We start from the raw sequence: 24,771 nt of genomic DNA on the forward strand, positions 1-24,771 counted from the left end.
ATGGCTAAAACACACTTAGTAGCTTTACTAGCAACATTTCACTAATAGCTTTGGTTCACTAATAGCATAGTTTTTGCTAGGGGCCTCTTGCCAGCTTACAAGTATTTGAAGACTTCCACGTTTGTAGATTTTACACTGACAAGTTTTTCGTATCAACCTGGCTTAAGATGTCATTCAGAAATCCTGGCTGCTAAGTGAGGTTTATTCTTCGTAATAAAAGGCCAAGGCTAGAGCCAAGAGTCTCAGAGGCTAATGGGTTAGAGCCAGACCATGAATAATTGAGGGTATGTTCTCCATTTATGGCATTGAGTGGCAGCAACTGGCTGTGAAAATGCATTTGTGGGAATCCCAGGGTCCTCAGGCTTTTCAGCAATAAACCCCTGTGGCTGCTGTTCCTCACCTTCCACAACCAAGTCACGGAGTCTGACACCACCACTTGCTGTCCTTCAGCAGCCAGGAATCAGACCTTTTCTGAAGTCTACCAAATTTAGCCTCAATTCCTGAGCAAAGCTGGCAGGGACCAGCCACAGCACCACACGTGGGAGAGTTAGAGAGAAAAGAACAGCTGCCACATGTTACATTTGAGTACGTGCCATGCAGAAACCATTACAGAAAACAAGATGCATTGCGACATATAGGCTTACCCATACTCACTCTAATGCAATTCCTCTTCCTTTTCCAGAAGGAAAAAAAAAAACACCTCATGGGAAAAATTTATAGCAGTTTCTGAATTCCTCATGATCACATATGAGGAACGTCACCAGTTCATTACTAGGGGCCTTGCTTAAGGCCACAGGGAGGTTGCAACTATACTCTTGCAATATTAATTATTGGCCTGGGACAGCTATATAGCAGCTTATTGGTCATGCACAAAATGCTTCCATCTGCTGAGCTACTGCAGAGGCTGGCACTGTGGGTTTTGCTAAGACAAATATTGCAGCTCCCAAGAAGTCCGAGTGCTATTCTGATTTCTAGTTCCAGCAGCAAACCTTTACCTCTGGAGATGAGCTGAGAGCCTGGCCCAAGGAGCAGCAGCAGGCTTCTTGCTCTCTGAAGGTCTGAGGATCTTCTTACTGGAATCCTTTTTTAGATCAGGTTTATAGGCAAATGCCCCCTTCCTTCCACCCAGACCAACCTTCCACACAAAGAAACTGAGGATGGAAGGAAACAGGAAAAAGACGGGAACAAAGTAAGAAGCAGCAGGAGACGTTCCTCATGCTATCTTCAACTTCCAGAGCTACTTAGGGCAGAAACACGAGAAGCAAGCACAACCCATATACAGTAGTGGAAGACATGCAACAAAAAAATCCAACTGTGTGCTGCTCCAAGAAATGGAAGGGAAAATTATCCCTAAAAATCCCAAGCACGCAACACAAATCGTTTACGAGGAGAATACATTTGTAATTACAAGTTATTTTAGCTACCCTGCTGCCAGGAGTAACTAGGAGCAGAAGGAAGCGATCAGTGTCATCATCTCATCCCCCAGGGACCAGCCGATGTTGCTGATACTGCAGCACCCGGGCTGAGTCCATGGTGGAACACCTCCCTCCAGTGGCCAAAGGCAAGTGGTTTCCACAGAGCTCGGGCAGTTGCGGACCCAAGCTGGGGACAAACAGCCGTCATCACCTTCTCTCCTTGTCTCCTTCCAGCTCCACATCAGGCTGAAAGAGAACCAGCAGCATCCTTCCCCACCTAGCAGCCATTTGGTCAGGTTTGGCAGCTTGGTCACGAAGTGTAGCCCTCTAAATCGTGAGTCCCTGGGAAAGCGTTGCCACCTGACTGAAGCAGGGTGCTCTAGGAAACCAACCAGAAAGAGAGGAAATCCCACATGACCAAGATCCAAGCCCTCCTCAAGCACAGCCCAGGACAGCCTAAAAAAACAAGTCGTGCTCACAGATCAGACAGATCATCCCAAGCTCTCCTCAAGCACAGCCTAGGACAGCCTAAAAGAACAAGTCGTGCTCACAGATCAGACAGATCATTGCACCCTACTGCGGGTCCAGGATCCATTTAAGCACCTCAGCATTTAAGCTCTGCACTCAGCTGGTCAGGGTAACTGAAGTCTTGATTTTAGACCAGTTGCCACCAGTGTTTGCTGGTAGCACCCCAGCACCACCTTCTCTGCAAACTCCGCTCTGTTTCTTCAAACATGTATGAGGACTTAGGGCACGCATATTACTTCCTAAAGCAACAGTTCTAAGCTCCACTAGCACACTAACATAGGTCCTTCTAAGGAAAGCCATTTTAAATGGCTAGAAACACCACCATGGAGCAGGATCTGAAGGAATTTTGAGATCCAGCTCATATCCACTTCTCAGCTGCTTAGCTGAGGCAAGCAAGAAAATTTATACAGCTGCTCTATCTACTTCAAGAGCTTTTCAAACAGTCAAGCCCAGTGTGCAGTGGCATAACCTACAAAAACGGTTACCTCTGCTTTCTTCCTCCTCACAAGGCAGGGAAGCAGCTGAGAAAACTTTTTTAAAATAGCAGCCTGGAGGCAGGAGCCTACTGAAGGTGAGTAGGAAGAGGAAAAAAATTATAAAGCTAAGCTAGCAAGAGCTTATGCACTGTGGACATAGCAGCAGGCTTATGTTTTGCCAGTTAGTCCCTGAGTCTTCAGTCTTCATACAGTGCAGACTGTACAGATTTGAAGTGACACCTTCAAATACAGAGATCACTTAGCTTAGGAGATAGCAGCTAATTCAAAGGAACTACCACTCAGTTAGCTCACAGACATACTTCATAAAACAAGGCAAAGTTTACTAGCCTAGGAAAATTGTCACCTCCCTCTGGTGGGCAGTATCTTCACAGTCCACATTGATCTCGCACATGGACCTCAGCAAAGGACCTGTCAAAACCTGTTCTACCTTGAACAAACAAGGTGTCAGTGATTTGCATGTAAGCAGAAGGGAGTGAAGAGGAAGCAAGGGGAAACCACTGCAATGCACAAGTCATAGGCAGATACATTTTTTTTTTTTTAGCAAAGTCTTTATTACAGAAATATTCACCCTCTAGACTTTTATATCTGTACATGCATTTCTTCCAGTAGGAAGATGTTGCTAAAAACAGACAAAAAAACAAAAAGGAAACCCAGCATGGGCTTCTCTTTACTTGCTGCTCGGCATTGGCATCTGTAACTGAACAAGAATCTTACAAATAAGAACACATTAGAGAATAGACTTTGTGCTACAAAAGCTAGCAAGCTTTACTGCTAAGAAGGGTGCCTTCTGCTATAGCAAAGGTCAGCTTGAAGGATCCATGCTGGAGCGGGCAGGTGTCTCAAAATAGCAAAGCCTTATCATAAACCTCCATGAAAACCAGTTACCCAGTCATATGTACTCTCACCAATCACTGCGGTGTCCAGAGATAAAGATGGAGCAGGGACCCACTGCTGGGGCCCTGAACCCCTGGCACGAGCCTTTCTTCCCAGAAGGAAAACTGAGCAGGTAGTGAAGCCATCCCTTTGAACTGCTACTAGGGTTATTCCTAGCAACCCCACCCCTGACAAGAGACAGTCCTGGGACCACCTCTGTAAGGCAAAGGCTCTCTCACAAGTACCTTGCACTTGTCTCAGGCAAGGACCATCCACTTCTCTCTCATTCAGCTTCCTGCTGTCAGGGTGATCGCACGTGGGAGATCTATTGTGCCCAAGCCACCTCTAAGACTGAAGATTTGCACCCAGCTCCCTTATCTAAGAAGTTGGGGCAGTTTTTCCACATACATTTCCTACTTTCTTCTGCTCTACACCACTCCTTGCTGCTGGCCGCTGGCTGAATAGAGCAAACCGACCAGCCATTAAGTATAGAAACGACCCAGCCTGCACAATGGCAGAACCAGCCACTTATCTGCTGCAGTGCTTATACTCAAGACAAAGCTCAGGATGCAGCCATGGCTCCAGACCGCAGTGGAGTTGGAAGACTGGACAACTGAAATAAGACCGATGTATCCTGCTTCCAAACTACAGAATCCAAACCGGGCACTGGTAGCAGTGATATCTCCAATATACGGCATCAGCAATCCAGTCAGATCCCTCCATATTCATAATTAAAAACTATAGCTAACAAATTTTATGTTCATAAAGGGGGCAGGGGAAGAATCAAGTTAATCGTAACCTCTATAAAAGTTGGCAACCCAAGAATGCAACCAACAGAGCCAGCCTGGAGCCAAGTCCATACTATGCAGCAGCCTCTGAAGTACCTCCAAGCTGACAGAAGCCAGCAAAGCAATGCAACGGGGAGAGGAAAAGGTAGAGAGGCAAGCGGGAGAAACATTTAAGTGCCAAATCCAGAACCCAAAGGACCCATTCCAGAAGCAGCTGAGCACCACCACCACCACAATCTGCCAGGCCACACTAGGAACAGGTAGGCTTGGCTCCCTCCTGGTGTCTTCTCATCACACTCGAAGGGAAGAGCTCTGCTGAAGGCAAGCCATAGCTGACTCCAGAAGCAGGAGAAGCGAGTATGAAAGTAGTGCTCAATATTTCAGATGAGAGCCTAGGCTGGAAGATGCACAGTAGTAGCCAAATCAGGTTAACTGCAAAGGAGGAGAAGGCCTATAAAGCACGACTAGTTACCACCACAAGTCAGTGAAGTAGGTGAAGCTACCAAAGCACTGGAATCTCAACAGCAATCCTGGCTTATGGGACAAAGAGATGGGACTTCTGAGGGTAGGAGGAAAGATGTGTGAGAGGAGGAGGGGCAAGAGAAATTATTGTATGTTAGGCCCAGTGGGTTGTAGAATGGAGATATGAACAGTGTTGTTTAACATGGAGCAGGCAGCAAAAGCATTGTCCCCTCAGGTTAATCAGCGTCTCATGTGATACAAGACAGTTGAGTTCTGCTTCTTGAAGTAGAAATAATCCAGAGGCAGGATGCAGGTGGCCCGATGGCCCTATTGCCAAAAGATCAGGCTGTATTGCAGCTCTAACAGTTCTTAGCAGAGTGGTATCAGAAATGGGATGTCACAGGAATAATGGTCAATGCTTGGACAGTCTGGGTATGAGGCAGGAATGTTCTGGTTTCTCCTTTCTCTGTGGTGCCGTAGCTCTGGAGTCAGCCAACTCAAGACTTGGGCACTTTGGTGTAGTCTTCACTGTGTATATTCTTGCAGAGTGAAATGGACAGTATCATTCCCAGCAGCTGGAATAAGTAATGAAGAATGGGAACAAAATCAGCAACCAGAGAGATAAAGTGGGAAGAAAGGGTGATACAGGGGAGCACAATACAGTGGTCTCCTTTTAATGATACCACACAGGTGAAGAGAGTTGGTCCCCAATGCAAGGAAAATGCAACAATCCGGGTGACAAAAATGTTTTGCTGCAAACAGATGTGCCTTCATCTGGAATCTATGTTATAGGCTTTTTAAGGCAACAGTTGGGATGTTGCTTGTCTCATTCTTCCTGGTTATGCATGCACTGAATTGCCAAGCATCAGACACAGCAGCAGGAACCACAAACAAACAGGGTTTTGTTCAATTTTTAATCCAACCAATGAAAGCAGCAGTTCAAAGCTCCAGGCAGACACAAACCAAGAGCTAGATCTGCACTACCATTAAACCAGGTGCCTATTACTTGAAAAAATAGCTTTACCTTTTAACGAGTCTGCATGGTAAGACAGTATAGGTTCACGTCAGGAGTGACTTACCTCTATAACAGCAACACCGGTGCAGACCCCAAGAATGACACCAAGGTTGTCCTTCAACCACTTCTCTACACCATCCATGCATCCCTATGGAGAAAACACGGTCACAAGGGAAAGAAGCATGAATCCAAGTATCTCAAGACTGAAAATCCATAACACATCTCCTTATGCATATAGAGATTATTCCAGTTACATGCCATACCAAGTTTCACAGTAGTTTTAGCAGAAAAGGGCGGGATCCCTGTCCTACATCACCCCTGTTTCCACAGGTACTTCAAGCAATACTGGCATGAAAAAAGTGCTCTAAATAATTCCTAGAGGAACAAAGACAAGGCAACTTCAGTGGAAGCTTCACAGGGCCCAGACATATCCACTCACCTGCTCATGGACAGGCCAGTCAGCATATGTTGCAGTGCCGTTGACAGGGACATCCAGATTGCAGAAACCGCTGTCTACCTGGAAGTCCTTGGAGCTATTGGAGCAGGAGCAGGGATACGCAGTCATGCTTTGGTTGATAAGAATCGCATTATTTTCCCAGTCCTTTGCTCCAGTCCATCCACAGCAGGCTATCTAATAAGCAGAGAGATCACCACGGTCTTATGCTTTGCACTGGTAACATACCGCACGTGAAAACAAACAGGCAGTGGAGGTAGAAGTACGCAGGAGCTCTCCTTGTAACAACACCACTCAGGCCATACAGTTTGTATGGATTAGTTACATTAGAACATCACCCTGGTTACCAGATGATAACCTATACATAGGGCCATCCAGAAGACAGAGGCATTATTTCCTACCAAAGAATCACTCTGCTAGCAAGACAAGAGTTAAAGGGACACTTCTAGCAGACTTTGAGCATAGTAGACGGTAATATGCACAGGCCTAGCACACCAGTTCTAGCACACCAGTCATGCTAGAATACGCATCCTTCACAAGCCTGACTGCATGAGACCTAGATACTCAAATTGCAGCAGGCCATGCAGCTTGACATCAATTCCACAGAGTGTAATTTTGATTAGTTTTTGCAGACCAAGTACTAGCAAACCGCATCTTATCACCAGGTGACAGTGCTAAACAGAAGTAAACGTGCAAAACAGATGTTGCTGGTGGGTCAGCTGGAGGAGGGCAGTTGTGCTGTGTGACAAGTCTGAGAGATTTTTTCAGTTCCTCTAGTTCATCATCAGCAGGTTAATTTGGTGAGGGACAAGCAAGGCAAGCTTGTCTTGATTAATGTGTTGACAAGACATCCCGCGTATTCGAAGACATCTCGAAAGGATTGCTACCTAGTCTTCCACTAGCGATGCCATTTCCATAGGTTTAAACGCTAAGACTTTATCTTTCTTTGAGCAGTACACCGTTACTGAGCAGACGTGAAGCTGGAACTTTTCATTTTCTGGTTCCCAGTTGCAAGGTATCATTGATCCTCGCCGTGGCCCCTGGGGGACACCAGCAGCCACCGCATGATGGCGTCGACATGCTGCCGAGCCCCAGCGAGTCACGGCGGGTTTGCACCCGCCTGGCTGCAGTTGGGGCTGGCTGGAAGATGGGATGAGGAAAAATTTTCCATCCTAAGAAACATTTACATTCCTATACAGCCACGTGATGCAACTGTAGTTGCTGGAGGGGAAAGCGCATCGGGAAGTCCAGCAAAGACTAAGATCTTATCTTAAGCATGGATCCCAGTGCTTGCATGGTGGTACAGAGCAGAAAGGCTATCAAACTTGAGGTAGAAATTTAGGGAAAAATCCACTTCTGCTCAGAAAGGAAGTGTAACGTTTCAGTCTGACATAACAGACATGAGAGCAGAGCTACAAACAGCTGAACACCCACACCAGGACAAGTATTTGGTTTCCAAGTAAGTGTTGAAGATCCAGCCTCCAGAAGGAACTACCTCTACCTCACAGAGGTTTGGACTTTAACTGCAAAACTGGTCTGCAGAACACCCATCCCCTTTCAAATGCCAGCTCTAGTGTATGAGAGAAATTAGACTCCTAACACTCTACTTGTCCACCTCTGCAAAACCTTCATCTTCTGTTCCTACATAAAAGAAGGGTGTAAGCAGGATCCTCTCCACAGTAGACTCAGCCTTCTCTAGAGTTCGCTAGCAAGGAGATGCAACTACAGTGATAAAACATAAATAAATCATCCTCTCTCCAAGGAGGACAAATACTGCAGGTCAATGTTTTGCAGACCAAAGAACAGACAGAAGAAAAATGCTATTACTTGTACTTACTACACACCAGTCCCATGCTGGGCATATATTTAACCACAACTGCCAGCCAGCTCTCAAGCCTGTGGTTCGGCAGTAAACAGCTATCATGATTCCAGCATGCCTGAACACTGACCTAGTTGCTCAAGCGCTGACCCTGATGCTAAAACAGAAACCAGGGGTGGCTGGAATAGCTCCCAAGACCACTGACAATTGCAGAAGCGCCACGACAATAAACAAGCAACATGCACCAAGTAGTAAGGTAGGCAGTGCTGCTGACTTGCCCAGCAATAAGCTAGGGACTGTACTTGCTACAAAAATAGTATGCACTGTGGCTTTCACACGTGCTAGTATTCTGGAGGCTGTGCAGACAAAGAGGTGTTGGGATGCCATTTGATAGGCCAGATACATTAGCATACAATACTATCTAGTCCTAATAGGCAGCATGCAGGAACGGTTCAGGGTCTTACCAAGCAAGACAGTTTTCTAGTATGCAGGCACCAAACCTCACAGGCAATTTTGTAGATCAGCCAGATCAATGTGCTACAGTATTGCGTCTTGCAATACCCGTTTCCCTGTCCTCAGCCTAGTTTTAAAGGCCGTTTACTGCACTGACAAATAACATCACCTGCCTATTGCTGCCTCCCATGACTCACCTGTGTTTGCACATAGTCCCATGCATCTTGTAGGTTCCTCTCCTCATCATTCAAAGGGTCATAATTTTCAATCAGACTTCCAACTATGCGGGACAATTCTTCTTTCAGCTGGCAAGGAAAAAAGGCAGGAGACTTAGATTAGTTAATTCCTTGTAGCCTCCTCTTTGGGGCTTAGGGTACATAACAACCCTCCCTATCACTTGTGTTAGTCCTGCTATGGGTCCACCTTCCCCACAGTGGAGAAAAACAGGGGCTCATCATTGTGTGTGAAAACATTTTGCTTTGCTCTAGCTCCAGTGAAAGAGGCTAGGGCAGAGACAAACTGCAGACAGAGATTACAATCGCTACAAAAAAACGTGGAATGGGCAGTAGCTTCTGCTTGGACCTTCTCCAAAGGATCTGAAGGAAACAGTAATAGATGCTCAGACTATCACACTCCCACAATACAGCTATTTTTAAGTTACAGCAAAAAGGCAGATAGAACCATGACTAAAATAATTGGAAAATGAGCATTTAATTGGTACACAAAGCAACACTTAAAGGAAAAAAGCAACCAGGCAGTGACAAATCCCCTGGACGGACCTTCAAATACATTACTCTGCAGTCTTGTCTATGCTTTTGAGAAGAGGCAATAAATATGATCAACAGGATGAAATACAGAACGGGTTTACCAAGTCCCACCGTGATGACCAGTTTCTTGCTAAGAAATTCTTTTTCCAGGCAGAAGTAAACACAACAAATCCACCCTAGCTTTCAATGTTGCATGGCATGCTGCTGTGTAAGCATGAAGTCATTCTAGAAAAAAGTGAGTTAATTCTAGGTCCCCATTTCCTCCACCAATCAGTTTCTTCTCAAGCTTATTATGCAGATGGGAGACTGCTACTCAGGTTCCTCAGAAATTGAGGCTTGGAATAAATTCCTTTGCTTATCGAGTACAGCATTATGCTTGTTACAGTGTTGATGGGAAGCACATTTGAGACAGAGAAATTCAGACATCAGACCGAGCAATCATGCATCCCCTTAAGATCAGAATAGAAAGGGAAATAAATTTAACTCGCCAGAAACCGAAGTTGTGGAGTCCGGGGCAAGTAAGTGTTATAATGTACGGAGGACAACTGGAGATCTACCACAAAAACTTGGGATGCTTGGTAGCCACAAAACAAACAACCCTATAGGCTCCAGTGGTCCAGAGTCAGAGAACAGAAGCAGCCTTAGTATGCTTCAGAAAAATCCTTCCAGGTGAGACAGGAAAACAGTAAAACAATTGTACAAAGCACAAACTATATCTCTTCAGAAATGTTAAACATAGCTTCAGTGACTTAAAAAAAGCTAAGTTCAGAAAATAACAAATACAGATAAGGAGATATATACAGCCTCAGTCTTGAAGGGAAAACAAGGCAGCTTTGCTATGCAATGCAACAGCCAAAGCACCAGTACTCCCCAGTATGTCCTTGCCCAGGCACAGAGAAGGGCTACAAACCTGATGAACAATAAGGGAACAGAACCAGGTATGGTTATCCTGGTAAGACACAGGCTGAACAACTGCTGCCTGCCCCAGATGAGATAGAGGTGAAAGATAAGTGCAAGCTGAAGGACAACATCACCTTCAATACTCACAGGTAACATATTTCTAACCTTGCAGTGCAAGCGAGACTCTGGTCCAGAATCTCAGTCACTGCAGTTCATCACCACCCCTCAGGGGAGGTATGAGTCACTCTGCTCCTGTGTGCAGCTGGGTTTGCTGACACACAGCTGGTGGAAACTTCCTTTTTTTACAAGGCGTTGATCGGCCTCTCCCCAGACTCCTACAACTGCCACTTCTATATTAAGACAGGAAGTACTACAACTACCTAAACTGCTCATTAAGCCTTATCACAAAGCTCATCAGCCTTATCACAAAGCTCAGGTGTATCACATCATCCCTTCATCCCCATTCCTTATCCCAAAATATTTACACCTTTCTGTTTGATGAGAGCAGACTACCATCCAGCAGATTCCTTCACCTTCTTCCTGCCACTTCCTTCTGAAGCTCTTCTGAGCCAGCCTGTACATGAGGATAGCTGTTAGGGCTAAGGACAGACCCAGATCACAAGAGGTTGGAGAGAAGTGTCATTAGACTGCTTGAATGATGGGAGCAAGTTACATCAGCCTGAGCACTAGGATGCTGCCATCCCATGTATTACCTTTTTATCCGTGGTGCTACAACACATTTCAGATCAGTGGAAACTATTCTTCCCTTTCCTCCTACTGTTAAGCATTGCAAGTGATCATGGCAATCCCAGGGACACCCAGCAAGAGGAAGCAGTGCCTACCGCTAGAGAGAAGCTTCTCTACACCAGCAACTCTTCCTCTTAGGAAAACTGCAGCTTGGCTCACGGGGATCAGCTATGTCAGGCCAAACAGATGGGAGCTGCATGATCTTTCTTCTCATGATTTCTACCTCTTCCCCTTTTAATTACTTTGCTTCCCCTTTTCCTTCCCTTCAAATCAAGGCAACCTGACCTCCTTCTCACTAATGAGATTGGCCTCAGCTGCTGCCGGAAGCCTTATCAGTTACTGAACCTCTGAGTTGCCACCCTCACCCCTCCCGCACACTGCTGCTCCACATGCTGACAAAGAGAGGCACGGAGAGATGGGTTTGTTGTCCTACCCTGGGCCCATCTGGCCCCTTAGCTATTAGGCCAGACGGAGTCTAGGGTCACTTCTGCAAGAACCCCAGTCAGTGCCTCTGTTCTCCACCCCAGGACCCCGAGACAGACAAGCAGAGACAGGGCCCGAATTCGTTGTCCCCAATCACAGATGCATAGGGAAGCTGTATCTCTGCTCTTCCTCTACTCTTACACAAGAAGTGGCAAGAAGTCTTACAAACAGCTCTAGTTTCAAAGCGAGGCATTTCAGTTTAAGAAAAACTCAGGCATTCTTAGGTGTTTCAGAAAGTAACTGGAGAAAGGGGGAATATTACGCAAACAGCAGCACAGCGCTGGAGACCTCACACACAGAGGCAGCTTGTTCATGGGTTTAACCGGCAGAGCAGCCCAAAGGGGAAACACAGGCACCTGCAGCTGATCACCCTTCTGCACTCAGCAGAGGAAAACTGAAAGAGCAACAAGCTAGAAAGGCATATTGAACACTTAGGCAGGCTTTCAACATCCTCACCATCTTCACCCATTTACGGCCTCTCAGGACTCAGTGCTTGTGTGGAGCATGATTGCTCCAAGAAATCACTGCTCCTGCTCCCTGGGCTCCTGCTGCTGCCCAGCTCCAGCTAGCCTGGTGTCAGAAGGCACAACCCTGCCACCCCACAGCAGGGGCATTCAAAGCCTGGGCACCGAAGCCATGGACCACTCCCAGAAAGCAGCAGGGCTGTCAGTCTCCCCTTCACACACGCTTACTGAAGAAGCAGCTGGGGAAAGCTGAACACCAGAGGCAAGAGCAGAGGTCTTTGATTCCACTCTCAGAATGAATCATGCAGGCTTCTTCCACTCTCAGACACCATCAGTCCTGTCTCTCTGTCTGAGACTCAAGCTAGATCCTTCCCCCAGCATTTATTAGCTCCTGGCCTGCACATGAAAATAGGCTCAGAAAACCAGGAGGGGGCTCCGACCCCCTAGTCGCTTCGGATTCGGAAACTAACACATAGTCCACAGCCCCAGGCAAGTCGCTGCACGCAATCACACAGGCCTGTTTGCTGCAAACAATAGCTAGCAAGTAGGGCAATTCCCAAAAGACCACTGCTCTCCTTTGCTCAAGGCATTTAGAGCCAAGCTGCAGAGAACTGTGTGAACTAGGCCAAGAGAGACCTTGCCCAGGCTCTCATACCTTTAGGGCCTTGAGATCCACTCAACATCGGCGAGTAGCAACATTCAGCTCAAAGCAGAATGCCATTTGTGACACTACTATTTCGTTGTCCCTAGAAAAACCCCACTCCACCACACAGTTTCAGTCACCAACAGACATGGGTAAATGGATGTTGCATTAACATCCTCCCGGTAGTACTGGGCAATTCCACTCTGAAGGGGCATTCCTCTAGGAATGCCCATGGGGGAGGCAAAGCGGCAGCCCTCCTATCAGAGACAGCCTTTTACAGTTATGCCAACTCAATTTCGGTATACTTTCATATGTCATGGGTGGGGAAGGATTTTCACACTGAAAAGGAACAAATATTCCAACCAAAAAAAAAAAAACCAACATCAAGTGAATCTGTTCAGTAGCTACTAATCAAGAAAAGGGCAGGTAGAGAGGACTACAACAATAATCCTGTCTACTCTCCTGCAGTGCAGAAGTAAATACTTCAAGAAGTGGAGAAGCGAGTATCACCTTGCTACAAGCTGGGATCGAAGATCCTTTCCTCCACCCTTTGCTATTCCTTGTTTTATATCTAGCCAAGTTCCTGAAGTCAGAAAGAAATAAACACGAAGAACACAATAGACATCTAGGGACTGGATCTCGAGCAGTTTTCAGTTTGCTTCACTGTGCTCCGAGCTGCCCTGGGATGACGTACATCAAGTGAAGCAGAGAGACATGCATAGCATCACTGAAGCGCAGCCACAAACCAGTGTGGGAGGTTTCAGCCAAGACCTTCTCGAAAGGTCTTAGTTTGTCTTAGTGCTCTAGGCAGTTACTTCAGAAGATCCCTGAAATAGAAGGGCTCTGGAAGAGCTTTTCCGTAAGTTTTGTTCACCAAGGACCAAACAGGAGCATGTTTTCAAAGCCCAGCTTCCTCTGCCATCCTGCTGGATCCGTACAAGTGACGATCTGAGCCACAGCAGCTCCAAGGGCTGTGCAGAATAACCCCCAGCACTTTTATTCTCCCCCTGGTCTGACTGAGGTTCAAATGAAGAGCTACAGCTCAAAAGCTGGAGTTTTCTACAGTAGCATGACAGCTGGAGGAGAAATACCAACAGAGGTTTGGAATTTCACAGTCTGAAAAGTCACATTTCCCCATCGCAAGGGAATGCCCATCCCCACACCTCCTCCTCCACATTAGTCAGAGCTGTTTCTTGAGCATCAGCAGCTTGTTTAAAGCCGTAACTTTACACACCAGCTAGCCAACGTTTCAGTTTCTCCTTCAGCTCCAGCCAGCCCTGAGAGCAAGCCATGTTTGGCAAGGAACCCAGCCAACAGCTGCTCCCAGTCACCACAGTCACTTGTACAAAGCTCGTATCAGCTACGCCGGGGGCAGGCACCTTCCCCCTGCCCCCAGACTTCACCACCAGGCCCCATCCATACCTTATTCAACCAGCTTTCTGTAACCACCTAGCAGGAGGGTTGGCTTAGCAGAAGAAAGCACAGCCGTGCAGGAGTATAGACAGTTAGTTATGTGGCAAAGGACAGGGTTATCCACAACTGGTACCAGAAACCTGGTACCAGGACAGAAGCCAGCAAGGACTCCAACAGTTATAACTTGCTCCCACTGCATGAATGCAGCTCCCAGTTTAGCTGTCAAATAGCTGGAGGCCTGACAGGGCACTGCCCTGGCCAGGGAACCCTACAGCCAGACAGGCTGTTGCAATGCACTTAAGTAGCTTGAAAGTTATACTTTACCAAGCCTACTGGAGCTCTAGAAGCATATGCTGTGAAACTGCATTGCTGACAGAGATCCACTTCAAAATGTTAAACCACTTGGCTTTAAGCTCAAACTGTAGTACAGGAACTGTCAGATACTTGGGTTTGCTCTTGGGGAAAGAGGACAGCTCTTCCAAGGAGAGTTTTAATACAGATGCAGAAGGACTGAAAGGATGGAACAAGACGATGCAAGGAGGGAGGCCGGTCAGAAAAGCAATCACCCAGGCTGGTAACGCCTCAAGGAACCAGTGATGGCAACATGGTGGTAACCGCTGCTACCACATGTTCAAATAGTAGTCTGCAGCAAGATCAAGGGGAGGTGTGGTCAAAAGCCTTTCAGGAATTTCTTTTTACTGCTCTCACCACCCAAAAATAAAGCCTGCATACCAAACAGAGCTTCATAATCCTTGAGGCAGTAGCACTACTGAGGCTGGCAGATACCAAAGCAGTAAACTGTACAGCAAAGCTGCTGAGCTAGGGTAAAGGGGAGGAGAATCCAGTTACACCTGCTAATGGTACATCCCAGTTTGGAAGAAGGAATTTCCAGGTGTCTCCTGTTCCCCCAAACCAAGACCAAGGAAAACATGCACAGTAAGAAACACTTACCGTTTCTTTCTGGAAGTAGATGACCAGTCCAGCAGCAACCTGAGTTATGAGGATTACCATCAGGCAGGTGAAGTACTGGAAAAAAAAGAGAACAGATGACCACTATCAGTCTGTAGAAAGGTCTGTACATAATAACTCAAGTTTTACTATGATTTCATATACAAAAGTCACAACATTGAGCCAACACTTCTGCCTGCAGACAGGCTCTGCTATCAACAACGCTCCCCTCAGTAAAAGGCTTAAGTACAAGCATCTACATCGGACCAGTACGCTTCAGCACTTCTCCCATCAGGCCAACAGGAAGACTTCAGGAGAGAGAGGGTTTATAAGCACCCTCTCTGCATGTGTCATTCCAGCTGGGATTCCTTCTCTCACCTCCAGCTCCATTCCTAGTCCACTCTGACCTCAACCAGTTGGACTCTGCCTACCCCAAGCCTCCATGGCAGGAAAAGTAAATTTAAAAAAATAATTTAAAAAATTACTTTTGTAAGTCAATTACCTTTTTAAAAATAATTAAAAAACCCCCCCTATTTAATTTGTTTGAAGATCTAAATTCAAGAGTCACCAGCAAACTGCTTTTAAGGAAAATTTGACATCTGAGGTTAAATGGTGGCAGCTACTACTATTACATCAGATGTTCCTAATGCCAGGACACAAAATGTGGCCATACTTCGTTTCATACTTGGCATATGTGCTCTGAATAAGCAGAAGTCAAGCAGCAGGCTGAGGTGTATGGAGCTAGTGTTGTCTCATCCATCACAGACAGAAAATTTCCTATAGAGGAACTGTTTGAAGAGAGCTCCTGACATACAGAACATCGCTAATCAAGTCTTTCTTGACTCTTGCACTTTCCACAGAAGCTGAACTTTGCAGCACAGCAGGACACTGCCACTCTTCCTCTTCTCTCTTACCACCCTTGATACTTGTCCTCACACAATGCCAAATGGGAAGTTGGGGTGGGGGGGATGAGGTACAGGGTCACCTAGAACATCTCTCCTCAGTTGGCTGTCCTCAACCCACTGTTTCCAGAAAGCATCAGTGACATCATCTGTCATTTTGCAGAGGTATTAGCTCATCATCGGTAATGTCTGAGGAGTCAGTCCTGCAGCCTGTTGACTGCTGGAGAATTTAATGTGTACAGATTAAGAATTGGATCTAAGCTGACCCAGTAGAAGCACTGTCCCCAGGAGACCTGAGCCCCAGTTACAATCAGACAGATACTTTGTAGGAGAGGTATTAAAGGGTGGATCTAAAACATAGCATGAATTCTCTCACCAGACCCAAGAGACATCGGATTTCATTGACTGCTCCAAGACAGCCCAGGAACCCCATCAGCATGGTGAGAGCCCCAACACCGATGAGGATGTATGCACCAGTCTTCAGGGAGGGAGATGACATCTCTGTAGGGGCCAGAGAGAACAAAATCAGCTACTGACAAAAGCTGTATCTACCATCACCATTTAGACAACTGCCTCCATATCTACTTATAATAGTCTGTTGTCTTCTACAAAGGGACTGCACAGAGGCATGTTGAACATAGGGACAGAAGGCTGCTTCTGGGTGTCTTCTGATGAAGGAAGACCTTCAAAGCCAACCTGCAGGTCTCCATTATCTCAAAGCCTGGAAGACTCATGGTCACTCCAAACAAATGAACCTTGTTTGGAGAAAGTTAGCTGCCTACTGGATTTTTTTTTAACTCCCTCATGAATGCACTCCAAGTGAGAGTAATATAAAGTATGCTCTACTCCACAACTGCTGCCTATTTGCTTCAATTCCCTTCACTAGCTTCAGGGAAGCTTTTTTCCAAGTCTTTAAAAACCCTTTTTGGTTTAGCTTTTCACTTTAATGCACTATTCCTTGTTCGAGCCATTCTGTTTTTACACATCCACTTGCAGTCAACAGTGGGACACACAAACTCTGTGGAGTGAAACATGATGCAAGAGCTACAGCTAGTGTTGAGCATAGATGATGTGACAGATTACTTGACAAGTCAGTGTTGAAGGACTTGTGGCCAGGTGCTCACTGCAGGCTATTGCAGCACCTGTGTATGACCCCCTGCAAAGAAATGCTATTCCAGGATCAAAACAGACATCACGCCCAAATTAGCTACTGTTAGGTATCCTCCTAGCTATCCCCTGCTATTGTGTCTGGAATGACTGTGCTCTTGAGCACTCAACAATTTGTCAACCAAGTTTAGGTAGCATTATTTCAGACATGCTGGTGCTGTCAGTCCTCTCCCCTCAACCATTAGTACTGCAAGCAACAGAAACAACAGGCTGTTACACTTGGGTTGATCACAGTACTATTTCTTGCAGAATAGGATTGCATTTTAAGCATTTCAGCATAAAAGTTGAAGAGATAATCTGTCTAGAAATAGTAATCAGAAACCTCATTTATCATTAAGAGATGTTCTTAAACCTGCGAGCTGCAGTGTAGAGGAATTCTGGATGTCCAGTGATTAATGATGATAATGTTCCTAGAGCTCAGCATTTAATTTCCTGGAAGTCCCAGGAGGCAAGCTTCCTCTGAGCTCCTCCTGAAATAGGTTGAGAGTAACCGAAACCAGACTAATACCCTCCCCTCTAATACATACCTCCCCCCACTTCTGATACCTGGTGCAAGTCACCAGCTTCCAAACTTTTCCCTAGAACATGCCGAACTGAAGAAAACGATCAGTTACCAAAAAATGAACCTGAGCTGTTTGCCACACAGGTCACTTCAGCCTTGGTTCATTTCCAGGCCAGACTCTCCCTGGCTGGACATATGCCACAGAGACCAGGATCGTGCTCCTCCTTCCTCACCAGCCCTGGGACTCTTGCCGTGCAGGTTAGGTGCTGATACTGCAAAGCATTTACTGAAGCAGCAGCCTTAGAGGGGTGGCCTTCACGAGACTACACTATGCCCTCCCCCAAAATCTGCTCAGCCACCATCCAAGTGTTCAAGTGCCCAGGTTGCAGCACCTCCACAGTGCTAGAAAGCAGTTGCTTAGTCAACTTCTCATTAGAAGAAAGAAAATGATATTTACAACTCAAACACCCTTCGGAGAAGCGACAGCGGCAGGGGGACGGGAGCCGTGCTTGCACTCATATCTGCAGTACGCCTTGTCTTGCAAGAGAAGGCTCTGCCGGCAAGACGACTCCTGCTCTGTTTGCCGTCGCTCCGTGTTTTCCCCTGCGCTGGGCAGGCGGCCAAGCCAGCACAACAGGCTCTTTTGGCAGCAGCTGGAGTGCCCTGCCGTGCCGGGCTCCCTCCCTGATGCCTGGGTTACTAAAGCAGAGTGAAAGAGGGGCAAGGCATGGGAAAGGAAGCAAGGGGGCAGGGAGAAAGAGCTGATGCTGGAAATCTCCAGGAAGGAAGTTAAATCCTTAAATGCTCTGTTAGCAGAGATTCTGGGTAAAATGGGAAGAAGCAGAGCCAAACCCAGGGACTTCGTACCTCCACAAGCAGCAGCAACACCCATCAGCCTGGGGGAACAGCTGCTGGCCCACTGGTACTAAACATGCCTCAGACTGTGAGGGGTGCTGCAAATAGGCAGGTCCTGGTGAGCTCCTTTCTGGCTCCCTCTATTAAAAGTGTGTTTCTGCTTATGCCCCCACTTGATTAACCCACACCCCTTATTTTGCTTCTCACCCTTCTGCTACTGCGGTAGCAAGCCAGATGCCACAACACAACAAAAAGAGCAAGCAGCATTATCTCTGTGTATGGCATTAGTGTGGGTGTTGTCTCCACCCAGCACTTTCCAAAGCCAGGCCAGTGCTCAGCAGGACTTGGGAGATAAAGCCCTTTGCAGGATCAGTGTAGTTGGGAACAGGGCTATATATGCCATTACTGTTCACTCCCTGGGGCTGCAAGAGATGCACATGTAGCCCTCCGGCAGCATCTGACACTGGTGCCAGAGTCAGCAATTCTGGAGGTAGCGGCAACGAGTAACCAGAAAAGTTCTTTGAAGGCCCCTCTAGGAAAATGCACAAAGAAAGAGTTTGGTAAAGATGGAGCTGAGCTACTCATTTGGTGAAAGTCCACTTACAGCCCTGCAAGCTCAGTTTTTTGGTTGTTGCAGAAAGCAGACTCTCTGTGTTAAGACTCAAGTTGATGCTCTTGGCTGATCCTACAGGGAAGGAGGCCAGCCTCTCACACGTGCAGTGACACAAACCACCTCTGATGGCCAGGCTAAGTCTCATGAAGTATGTACAATCCAGTGCGTTTTAGAAGTCAGAGCATTAAACACTTCACAGCCCCACACCTTCCGCCTCCCCCTCAGATCTGCATCCTCTACTGCTTAGGAACAAACATACTGAATATTTCCAACGTACGTGAAGCATCACTAAAACCAGGCACCTACTTTCTTTGGCATTTAAAACAGCTGAACTGAAACAGATTGTTAAAGAAAGCAGTGAGAACATAAAGGACTCACACAGCAAAACTACATTAAGGTTTTGGGGGCCTTTGGACTGGACGGTAATGAGGAAGCTGTTGCAGAAACACACAGCATGCAGTGAAAATAGGATTAAATACTAGTCCCTAGGTTTAGGATGAAATATTTGGATTGTTGGGTGAAGAGGCAATGGTCTCACTCAGTCTGAGTCTGGTGTTGCAATCCACGAGCCGAGGAGGAATGCTGTGTCTCCAGGGTTGCTCCCTTTCACTCTGTCCTTGATAGTTCCATCTTGCTATACACCATGTTACTGCTCAGGTCACAGACCATGCATAAGAGCATTGCCATCCCCATACTACACCATGGTCAAGCAGAGCCCCAGACTCAAATCAATTCAGATGGAAAAAGATGGTGAAGAAACAGTGTCTTACGTAGAACTGCAATGAAACTGGTTTTGTCGGCCAGAATCCATATTCCAAAACCCAGGATCACAGCGCCCAGGATCTGAAAGAGCAAGAACAAAACATAGAGCTGGCTTATTAGTTTAGATAAACAGGCAGTCGCCATTCTCCATACTTACAGAAAAAAAGACAACCATTCTTTTGCTGTTCCCACCCATCTCCCCCGTTGATACTCCTCCCAAAGTAAACAGGATTAGCATGACTCCAGGAAGAGAGCCTGAGCCAACCCCAGGTTCTGCTTGGCAGTCCTTCACACAGTATTTTAGTGGTACATGATGTTGTATAGGACTGTTCAAAATGGTCTCAGGAAGAGACCCCCCTGCTGCTAGAACCTTGCTGTCAGAAGCACAAGGCAAGTGCTTAGCTTCTGTGAAGAACCAAGGAAGGACAAACACATCTAGCATATGATTTTAAAGATTCTTTTTTTTGAACAGAGAAATCCTTGACCCTATGGGACCAGGCTGGGAGCCAGCTGCCAAAGGATTAGATATCTGGCAGCTGGAACTTTCCCAGGAAGGAAATCTTCGTCTTGTCAGTCTCTCTTATAACATTATGCCTTCAACCCACAAATACAAAAAAACCAGCAGCATTCACTTTGCATGCAGGTTCCCTTGAGTGAAGTGCTTTGCCCCTTCCAAAGCCAGATAGGTATTTTGCCTTAGCCTCTACTTTATGCCAGAATACCCCAGGCCCTCAAGCCAACACATCTTACCACCAGAGTCAAGCATGATGAAACATCAGCCACAGCCTCTGCCTCTCTCACCACACATTCTTATCTAGGGCAAGGATTAGTAGAGCAATATGTCCCTATGAGGACTCAGCTGAATCCAGACACTGAACTGAGAAGGCAAGAGACATACAGATTTCCCACCACATTTTGAAGGAGTGGGGGAAAAAGAAAACATATACTCCATTTTAGCTTCCAGATATCACCGTGTTTTATACTGCATTGTGAGGTGTTTGCATGTAGATGACTCTAGCTACCAAATTGGGATCAGAGCACCATTATACACACAATAAAATAACTATGCTGAGAACCCTCTAAGTCTGCAGGTTTCATAAGCAGCCGAAACTTGTGCCATTCACCCAACTAGAAGCGGCAAAGGCTGGAAACCCCTTGTTGTGCGAAGATCTACAACAGCCTTTGAAGAAACTGAAGAAGTGCAACTGAGATGCTTCCAGAGGACATGAACTGCAGGTGGCAGTTCTTTCATCAGCAGGATTTCAAGATAGGATGAAGTGAAATACTAAATAAACCAACAGGGCTGAAGAAAGATGGCAATTCTGTGCTTCATTAGAGAATGTTCTGATATTTGGGAGACAAGGGAAATGCCAAACCACCACCTGAAGCAAGCTGGCAGAGAGGGTTGTATGGACAGGCATTGTCTCCACATTGTGGAAGTTTACACTATGCTTCAGCTCCTCATACAAAGAAGCTTTTCTGAGCAAAGATAAACCAACAGTCTGAAATAAGCTGCTTGCAAGCTTTCCTGGTTTGGCAGAGAGCACAACACGTAGTTACCTCTGGGGATAGGATTAGAAAGTCGCCGAGCAAGTTCCCATATATGAAGATGGATGAAGAAGACTGACTCAGCTGCAGAAAACACATAGCTGTTTTATCCCAGAAAAAAGGAAAAAAAAAAAGAGAAAAAGACAAGATGGCAGTAACAAGAATTCCCTCTTGCCTTATGTCCCAACATGCTGCACTTGCAGCACTCAATCTGCTGATCAAACTAGAAAGGCCTCTTGAACATGCAACAGCTGTGGTATCTAAAAAAATTCCTCTCAAACTTGGTATTGCCAAGAACTGCTGAATTTACAGTTCGAGGCAATCTCACATTTAAACTATAGTCTTAATAAAATATTTGTCTTAACAAAGATGCAAACCAGGCTGTATGTGACATCTCTCTTGGCTCACTGACCCTGAAATTTCACCTAAGTTTTGCTGTTGCTGACAAAACACAGAACGGCTGCTGAGCTGAGCTCCTGGGAAGTTATTTGTTATGAGGTGCTCAGACTATCCAAGGCCTGTTTTCACTCTGATCTTTGCTCTAGTCCACAACTCATGCATTTGCCAGGAGCTGCTGTGGAAAACACTGAGAGAGGAAGGCAAGGAGAAAATAAGCCACAGGGAGAAAACACTGTCCTATTAACAACAGTATATTTACCTCCTAGCAGAATAGTATGTCTGCTCAGCATCTTCAGGAGTTTGCATAGCATAGCAAGGCTGCTTCTGCCACTGGCTTGGCTTCAGACCCTCCACAGAAGAAATCACGTCTGCCTTCCATAGAGTTTAATTCCTCTGCTCCACTGCTTTAAAATCCTGAAGTGGGGATGATGTCTCCCCTCCATCCTGGGGGTGGATATTTCACCCCTGATTTCAGCAAGATCCCCTTCCACACCTAAGATAGAAGGATACAGCTCCCTTGAGGCAGGGCCAGCAGTTTCCCCCAGCAGAGCCCAGTGAAGAGGGGCTTGGAAGAACAAAGCTGTGATGGAGCTGACCCACCTTGCTGGAAAGAGCAGCTGGGGATCCCCAGCTGACCTTGCTGAGCACTGCCTTCCTTCGTGCAATAGCATTAAGCCTGGCACAGCGGGCAACAGAAAGGGTCTTAAACTCCAGGCTCTGTTTTAGGTAGCAGCCTTTGGCTCCATTTACAGAAGGGTTAGAAGTAGGACGTTTATGTGTTCTATGCAAATCGTTTCCAGAGACTGCTGAATTTGTCCAAGAGAACTGTTTTCCCTTTAAAGAAAAGCATCACTGTGGCCTGTGTCTGCTACCCAAGAAGGCAGAGATGCGTTAAGTTTTGACTAGACAAACTGATCTTATACTCCAAGCTTATGGTTTTGGTATCTTTTGTAGCAAGTAGGCAAGCAGTCGAAATAACCTTCTTCCCTTTAATCAAAGCAGGTCAAACTCTTCCCTGAAGTAAGGCTCCAAGGCTGCAAAATACCACCAAGTCCCTGAACTACTTCAGCTATAGCAAGGGACCTTCTCATAGACCTTGAGCTGTAGAGAAGCGCTATTTCAATGACTAACTTCTAAAAGAGTCATTGGTGTCTCTAAAGGCTTAATTCATCAGCTCCAAGCAAGGCTAGAGAACACACTTCAGACAGTGAGGGTGGCCTGCACATGGTGCAATCACAGAGGCTCAGCTCAGGGTCCAGTGCAGACACAGAGCTCTATCACCTGCATCAACGTTCATGTTTGTGCAAGCACTCTCCTCAACAAAACTCAGCAGCTCTGGGAAACCAGCATGAGATAAGCAAAACCTGTCCATGCTGGGAGCTCACAGCAACTCATCAGAAGCCATTTCTCTACTAGATTAACACTATCTACCACACTGTATAAGCTCAAGGATCCCCATTCAGACCTTGAACAACCACAACGGGAAAAGCTTCTCATGTCAACTACTTCCTATGACAGTGAGAGAGTAATGGATACCACCTTCCTCAACATCTGGCACGTGCAAAAAGCCTGCCATCAGTCAAGACAGAAGCACACTCAAAATCTTCACTCTAGAGAAGCACCAAGCTCACCACCAGAACACAGCAGCTTCAGAGACCTCAATTCCACGGAGCAGCCCGAGGGAAAGACTCAGCCCGTGCTGCACAGCAGGCTTAGCAAAGAGCTCATTAAAGCAGCTTCTCCCTTCGGTCAACACAGACCTCCTCACATTCCACCTTAAAACTTACTCTCCAGGCCCAGCTCAGTGCATCAGGTCAGCTCTCCCCAAGAGGGAGAGGGGCTGGCTGCTACACCAGAGGAGTTGGTTTGGAGCAGGGTGTGCACAGGACAAAGAACAGCTGCTTTCCATCACTTGCAACCCAGACGGGAGGGCTCAAGCCTCCCTGAGACCTGCAGCGGTATTTGGCACATGCCATCCTCCCAGTGTCTTGCAAAATATAGGAAAATCCTTTTCAGTGCAGATATGAGTCAGCCCGACAAAGCAGTTCAACTCTGCCTCCTGACAGCACAGCTGTCCCCGCAGGCTGCCCACAACCATGCCTGGCTCAGCAGAGAGGGGAGAGGAGGGCAATGTAGACTAGAGATGCCACAATGATCACTGATGGCATCCAGCAAAAAGAGCAGCAGGTAAGCAGTGCTCACCTTATCGTGCTCCATTTCCCTCCCTCCCCTCCCAGCCTGGCCCACTCTTCCTCTTACATGCTGCACAAAGGTTAACAATATCAATTTTCTTGCCAATGTGTGGAAAGCTGAAACCATATACTTCCCCACTACACCATTCCACTGCAGGAGGGCAGCACCAAGAGTATTCATCACTGTCCACACGACACACAATATCCAAGCTTCACAAAAGGATGCACGCAAGAATGTGTGTGGCCTTCCCAGACCCACTCTGATACAAAAGGAACTTGTCTTTTGCTGAGTCTCACACCTGAAAATAACTGCATCCAGTGGGCTGCCTCATTTCCCCACGCAAGCCTGTCCCAGTCTCCCCCACCTCCCAACTCCATTTCAAACGGGGGACCTGGACTAATTCATCTTTTTAAAAAATCAGAACCAGCCGCTGGGACTCGAACAAAATTAGAGTTGTTCTTTGAAGCCTGCCTGACCTATTTAGGAGGGCACTGCCATTACTTGGCAGGTTTTGTAGCTTTGCTGCTCAGGGGCAGCTGCTCTGGAGCTGCTGCTCCAGATGTGGCAGAGAAAGTAGTTACAACTACTCTCCTTCTAGAAAGAACCCATAACTCCTGCTTTTCCTTCCCACTGCAGGGAGAGAGCTGTGTGCATTGGAGATGGGAGGGGGGTACTGGGAGTGGAACTACTCAACATACATGGGAGCTGCACAGCAGCTCTGATGTCCCTCAGCTTCAGGGATTCCCTCCTTCCTTCAAAAACTCTGGCTGTTTTATTTAATGAACACACTGGGCCAACATCCAGAAAAAAAACCACCTTTCCAGTTAATTTTAGTCCAGGCCTTCCTTTCTACTCTGCAGATGCCCTCGATACTTACAAGGAACAGGAGATTGAAGAGGAAGAGGAAGTACTTGGTGACTTTTAGGCAGCCAGATCCCATCTTCTTTCACTTACAGGACCTAAGGGGAAAGCAGACAGACACCCAGTTATGTCAGGTCCTCCAGGCAGTTTCAAGAGTGACACCCTTACCCTGCACAGAGCTCTGGATCGCCTGGTGAGTCTTGGAGCAGATGCACAGAAAGCACGTGCTCCATAGACTACCTGAGTTGCCTTTCAGGGCAGCAAAACAGGACATTACAGTCACTACAAATACAAACAGCC

The 24,771-nt window shown here is 46.7% G+C and overlaps 1 protein-coding gene across 2 annotated transcripts; it reads right to left on the reverse strand.

Moving 5' to 3' along the window:
- Positions 1 to 4,479: 4,479 nt before the first annotated feature.
- CD82 (CD82 molecule) lies at positions 4,480 to 24,571 on the reverse strand. 2 transcript variants are annotated; one of them, XM_010292145.1, is made up of 8 exons: positions 24,488 to 24,571; positions 19,479 to 19,551; positions 15,948 to 16,072; positions 14,673 to 14,747; positions 8,502 to 8,609; positions 6,018 to 6,209; positions 5,643 to 5,726; positions 4,480 to 5,138 (listed from the first exon to the last, which is right to left on the reverse strand). In XM_010292145.1, the coding sequence occupies exons 1-8, from the start codon at positions 24,548 to 24,550 to the stop codon at positions 5,061 to 5,063; spliced, it is 798 nt and encodes a 265-aa protein (XP_010290447.1). In that variant the 5' UTR covers positions 24,551 to 24,571; the 3' UTR covers positions 4,480 to 5,060. The 2 variants fall into 2 exon arrangements, with proteins under 2 accessions (XP_010290447.1, XP_010290448.1); XM_010292146.1 differs by having other exon boundaries at positions 6,018 to 6,205; positions 8,498 to 8,609; positions 24,488 to 24,550.
- Positions 24,572 to 24,771: the final 200 nt, after the last annotated feature.

This window comes from Phaethon lepturus, unplaced genomic scaffold, assembly GCF_000687285.1.
Source record: "Phaethon lepturus isolate BGI_N335 unplaced genomic scaffold, ASM68728v1 scaffold6528, whole genome shotgun sequence".
NCBI classification, from domain to species: Eukaryota; Metazoa; Chordata; class Aves; order Phaethontiformes; family Phaethontidae; genus Phaethon; species Phaethon lepturus.

Excerpts from the sequence above, each read along its gene's own strand:
- CD82 (XM_010292145.1), bottom strand. The coding sequence starts at position 24,550 with ATGGGATCTGGCTGCCTAAAAGTCACCAAGTACTTCCTCTTCCTCTTC. Across the intron at positions 5,727-6,017 it reads ACTGGCCTGTCCATGAGCAG|GGATGCATGGATGGTGTAGA; the intron begins GTGAGTGGATAT and ends TTTTCTCCATAG. Across the intron at positions 5,139-5,642 it reads CCGGTGTTGCTGTTATAGAG|CTGCTGGGAATGATACTGTC; the intron begins GTAAGTCACTCC and ends TACTTATTCCAG.